This window comes from Mizuhopecten yessoensis, unplaced genomic scaffold (assembly GCF_002113885.1).
Source record: "Mizuhopecten yessoensis strain PY_sf001 unplaced genomic scaffold, ASM211388v2 scaffold716071, whole genome shotgun sequence".
Lineage (NCBI taxonomy): Eukaryota > Metazoa > Mollusca > Bivalvia > Pectinida > Pectinidae > Mizuhopecten > Mizuhopecten yessoensis.
Genome location: NW_018479933.1, coordinates 68,442 through 74,566, shown reverse-complemented (window position 1 = coordinate 74,566; position 6,125 = coordinate 68,442). Strand labels below are relative to the sequence as shown.

At 36.5% G+C, this 6,125-nt stretch overlaps 1 protein-coding gene across 1 annotated transcript in view; it reads left to right on the top strand.

Annotated features, from left to right (window-relative positions):
• Positions 1–1,667, top strand: part of LOC110441635 (uncharacterized protein PB18E9.04c-like) — a 20,914-nt gene extending 19,247 nt beyond the window's left edge. Inside the window, exon 8 of the mRNA XM_021484833.1 lies at positions 800–1,667. Coding sequence (XP_021340508.1) covers positions 800–941 — 142 coding nt within the window. The 3' untranslated portion in view covers positions 942–1,667. The remainder of the gene's footprint in view (positions 1–799) is intronic.
• The last annotated feature ends 4,458 nt before the right edge of the window (positions 1,668–6,125 follow it).

Sequence of the window (6,125 nt, the reverse complement as noted above, 5' to 3'; positions counted from 1 at the left end):
GCCAAAATGGTAGAGGTCTACCTTTAAAAAAAGAATCGCCAAAACAGTAAGGGTCTCCCTATATAAAAGGAAGCGTCGAAATAGTGTGGGTCTCCCTCTATAAAAGGAAAAGCCGACATAATATGGGCCTACCTTTAAAAAAAAAATTGCCAAAATGGTAGAGGTCTACCTTTAAAAAAAGAATCGCCAAAACAGTAAGGGTCTCCCTATATAAAAGGGCGCGCCGAAATAGTGTGGGTCTCCCTATATACAAGGAAAAGCCGACATAATATGGGCCTACCTTTAAAAAAAGAATCGCCAAAATGGTAGAGGTCTACCTTTAAAAAAAGAATCGCCAAAACAGTAAGGGTCTCCCTATATAAAAGGAGGAGCCGGCATAGTATGGGCCTACCATTAAAATCAGAATTGCCAAAATAATATTGGTTTTCCTTTAAAAAGAGAATCGCCAAAATTGTATGGGTCTCGCTGTGTAAAACGAAGAGCCGAAATAGTATTGGTGAAAGGGAGTGTCGAAATAGTATGGTTCCCCTATATACAAGGAAGAGACGAAATAGTATGGGTCTCCCTATATAAAACGAAGAGACGAAATAGTATGGGTCTCCCTATATAAAACGAAGAGACGAAATAGTATGGGTCTCCCGAAAAAAAAACGAAGAGCCGAAATACAAATATGGAGGTACATGTATACTACATTCGGTCGAACTACCTTATCGAACTTAGTTCTAGTTCACATAAAACAAACGAAAATTAACAATATACCATATTAATAACTGAAATGTAGTCTTTGCGTTGATTTCAGGTCAAGTGGTGATTATTTCACTCAACTGAACACATCGCCTCAATACGTCAACGGACAAAGTGAGGAACACGAATACACGGGGCTCAGTAATGCAGCGTATCAGTCGGAAAATGACGATCACGTGACCTCGCGAAAATACTGACAATGAAAGGTATTAATAATAATGTTCACACCACGAGGCAAAAACAAGCATCTGCAAAGAGAAAAACATGAAAACCCCGACAACGACAGCGACGATCAAGCGCAGCAAGGACAGTGCTGGCTAAATGCAAATCATACACTGATAACCAAGCGCAGTAAGGACACCGATGACCTAGCGTGACAAGTATGCTGATAAACATTTGCAAGCGCAGCAAGGACACTGATAACCGAGCGCAGCAAGGACACCGTTGACCAAGCGCAGCAACAACAGCGATAACCAAGCGTAACAAGCACACTGATAAGCATTTGCAAGCGCAGCAAGACCACTGATAACCGAGCGCAGCAAGGACACTGATAGCCAATCACAAGAAGGACAACGAAAACCTAATGCAACACGGGCATCAATACTAAATGCAACAAGGGCGCTAATAGCTTAAATTGTATCATTATGAAATCCAGATTTATTAAAAAAAAATGTAAATATTGATTTGTATCTGAATCGATTTATACCAATATTTGACGTTTAATTGTATTTACGTGTATAAGGCGTGGCTATTATTGGTGTAGTAAAACATTTCTGTTGATGTATTGACGTTTGTAATGTTTACATTTCCGTTGTACAACCTTAGGAAATCTTATCAACAATCTTATGTATGTCGTGAATAACAATTGACAGCAAGAACGTTTTCACGTGAATAAATGAAAGTTTGTTTTTACAACTTTAATTGAAAAATGATTTTACGAGCTTTCGAAATGGTATGTTTCCTTTGTCAAGCAGAGAGTGCAAATGACCAGTGTCTCCACTCTTAACCGCTGAAAACTTCTCACTAAGCTACAATGTTTCGAGTCAGTTACGTCAGCTGTCGAAATGATATCGAGACATATCGTCCGAACAACACTCCCACACTGCAGACTTAGTGAGTGGTTTGCAGCGGTTTGTGTTCAAAACAAACTTTGCATTAATTATTTAAACCAATCTTATTAATCTCATTCCGGATATTACACGTGGATGTTTTAAAATTAGTATCTGTACCGGACTTTAGTTTCTAACTGTTAGAGTTATTGGGGACCAATCATCTTGTGGCGTCAAATTAAGATTATGACGGGGAATCGCAAATGTTTTTCGAATTGACGTGTGCAGCCTGCCGGATTGGCTATCGGAAACACTACATCTTTCCCACACAAAAAAAAAGATATATTATCAAACGTTGATAAGAGTAAATAAAGTGTTACAAGTATATGATGAAATGGCGAATACGTATAACACACCGAGAAACCGAGTCTGTCAGTCCGTTCAACCGACACGTAGAAGCAAGCGCGTGAGTCCAATATCAGTGAACCAGTACTAGTGTGTCAAATGCCCTCCGGGAAGGGAAACAAACGGAGAACCAGTGCTTATTGTTCGTTCATACCTCGAGGGTAGCGGGTTTTATAGGTTTGTGATCCAATACCTTTCCCTTGAAGTTTTATTCTAATTTATCGAGATATAACACGGCATATGATTGGTCAACGGAAAACAATTGTGAAGATAAAACCAATATGTACTGTCCGCAAATTTCTCATTTGCATGTGCGCCCCGGATGGCGATTGTTAATGACGTCAATGACCCGAACTAACCCCAACACGTCACGGAAAATTGATTGTTAATGGCGTCATGAACAATAGCGTGACCCCGAAAGGTCAGTGTTATTCCGCCTCATTTTGAATGTCCCTGACTTCACTAATCTACAGCATAGAGACACACATTCGAAGAAAACTTTTCTTTTCGGTAATTTAGCTGACAAGAATAAGAGAGAGTTCTACCGGTTTTTTGAGATCTGCGGCGGTATATCGTGATTATGTTGTCTCAAACCTAGCTTTACTAGCGAACTGAGAGCGCCTAATTCGTTTGATGTTAAGTACGAAAAGCACCACCGATGCTTCTCAAATGAACAAAACTGCCATTATATGGTGTTTGCATTTTATTTTCTGCATCTGAGAGCAATATTTCAAATAGGTAATATATTTCTTTGTAACTTTATTGATTATTCCTACACCGAGGCTGATAATTTTTTTCTCCATCATATAAATCACTATTTTTCAGTGCCAAGTTAAAATTTAAACTTAAGATATCCTATTAAACAAATAAAATAGAACCGGAATCGGTATATTCACTCTTAATAAAACACTCGTTTAGTACAACTTTGCTCTATCAATAGATAACTCACTCCCCATGTACCCATATTTCTTCGCAAAATACATCAATCATGATGAGGGGGCATTGATTTCTCTTGTCTTGTGATTCACATTTATTTTTGGATTAGTTAATACTTCCATTCTCACACCAATGCGTCAGGTTAGTCAGGAGAATAAAGCCAATTGTTTATAGTAATATCCTTTTATTTAAAAATTGTCTGTAACAACGCATAGCTATTACCAACCTTTTATAAACATATGGATAAAGTAAACACTCGAAAATACACAGTCATTGACCGGCTAATTGCTAGTTAAATTGAAATTTGCTATTACTAATAACTTTAAAGTGATGTTTCGTTCTTCAAATTATTCATTTTTTTGTTAAATAAGTTGTTTTCGTCGACTGTTTTATTTAATTAAAGATTCACACTGAGAAGTCTGTAGGTTTCCCTGCACTTTAATGTCAAATACCATTTGTAAAATAGACAAAATCCCATAACATCTATCATAATCAAAGATCGTTGTCCTAAGAGGCATCGTCGTTATTTCGTAGTGATAACACAACGTAATGTCCGACAGAGGAATAAGTTAACTGTTACAGTATTACAGTAAACAACAGATGTCATCGTCCAAATTAAGGCCCCTGTATTTGAGATGCGGAATCCTCAATTGCAATCACGGTGTCCGTCTGCCTGTCTGTCCGTCCGCCGACACTTTCGTTTATGGAGATTATCTCGGAACCCGGAAGACTAACCTTCTCCGGGAACTTCGGCTTTTTCCCCCCGCGCTAATATCCGGGCCAACATGAGTGATCAATGTTTCATAATTTTTATAAAATTAATAGAGTTTATATTTATTTTCAATCCGTCTAAAATTTGTCATGGTGATCACACTGTGATATGTAGATGTTTAAACATTCCTCAGGTCAAGGATACCATTACTAATTGAAGATAAACTGTGATATGTTGTTTTTTTTCTCTCAAAAATCATAGCCCTGTAAGAAGGGAACCTGTTCTCAAATAACAGTTATAACATAGACGCTATCAGTAGTAATAGAGACCTGATTGTCATGTCCTGTTTTTGACGACATAATTTTTATTTGTATATCATACTAAAACCTACACTGGTACTGGTACAAACAAATATGTCTTACTGTATATCCGAAATATTTTAATCTGATATTGTATTCATTATTCCTTTAGACTTATAAGCACATTCACCTGTACTGTTGAAGTAGATGTAATTGAAATGCAGGACACTTCTGTCTTAAATCGTCAATTATTTTAGTCTCCCGGTATGTATTTTGAGAGTTATCTTAAGTGGTTTTTTTTTCCAAAATTAACTATCTGTTTATTATCAAGATCGGAGAAAAAGCCGTACACAAACAGCAGCCAGACTCATCCATGCATGAAACATACTATCGGAGTTAACTCGTCAACCTAAATTCCTTTCTAACCACTCCAACTAAAATAATTACATATAAAAAGAAAATAAATACAAACACCTGAAAGTCCACTTGAGCAAGACATGTGGTACATGTTCGCATGCTTCCTGACAAATAAAAAAAAATCGTGCTGTAAATTGTAAATATTTCAAGCAATCGATAAGTTGATTTGTAAAAATGAAATGTTTTCAACGGAATGTTGTTATTTTTTATGTTTGATGCCATGATTCAGCAGTAAAACAGCTACACGTGTGCTGAATCGTGCTGTATGACCACCGAGCTTGTACGCTAGGCTATTGCTGTGCCATGTCTATCGCCATTTTGTTTGTCCACACAGCCGGTACACCTGTACTAAAGCGTCATGTTCCGTAGGTCAACCGATGCTTCAGATATGTGCTTAAAGTACAACCAATATTAACAGAGTTATCTTTAATATCTGAAATTGTTTCAATAGCAATGGGGGGATCGTTGCTTTGGCTACAAATTAATGTAGGATGTGGAGAAAGGTTGTTATGATCAATTAAAGCCATCTCACACAGATACTATTACCAAACTTAACAAAACCAACGATTTCTATCAAAAATCAGATCAGTTTGGATTTTACTTGACATAAATGGTGTTTATGTTCTTGAAAATGAAGGTCTACTACGAACGTGATTGGTGCCATTCGGATTAATTTTGAAAATTAAGAGTGTATCAAACAGTTAAACAGGCACCATTTCTGATAGAAGATCCAATAATACAAGCCATTTTACCAAGATCATTTAGCATTGTATCTGTACTGTACCACAGACTCTTAAAGGAACGGAAATCGTAACCGGAGAAAAGAAACTTTAGCAAGTGTTTTGTGAAAGATTCTACATTATGACATTTTTGCAATTAATCAATTGCTAATTTGTGGAGTTAACTGTTTGCTATAACATCTTATGTTTGGCATAGCACCAAAGGAATACATTTTAACGTTTGACAAGCGGTTAAAAAAGTTCCAAAGTCATACCTGCAATTGTAACACTTTAAAAAAAAGATCGAACGGCTTTTTTTCAATTTCATTCCAGCAAGAACATTGGAAAATATCGTTCTAACGATTTATTTACATTCTAAAAATTTAGTTATTTCATTTCAGAATATTTTATTGTACTGATCTTATGTACAAAAGGAATTGAGCAACATGCACAGCCTATATAAACCCTCTCCTTACAAAACATAACGGTATATACATATCATATAAATGTTACTTTGAAATATTTAGTTAAAATTTACCTAACTAAAGACAATCCCTTACATTTTGGATATTGAAGTAGACAGCGCAGACAAAATTCCTGTAAGAGCCTACCGTCACCAACATGTTTGATTCTAAAGGATGTCTCATCTTAATCGAGGCGAGAAGAGAAGCTTCAAAAATGACATTGATTTATTTGCGCTCATATCTCTATGAACGCAATTTCTCCTGGTAATGCTTATATATGATTATTTAAAGGTTAATTTCCTACTTCATTCATACATACACGTACTTAGTGAGGCGGTCAGGGGAACACCAGACCAAGCAATCCCTCACACAAATGTACA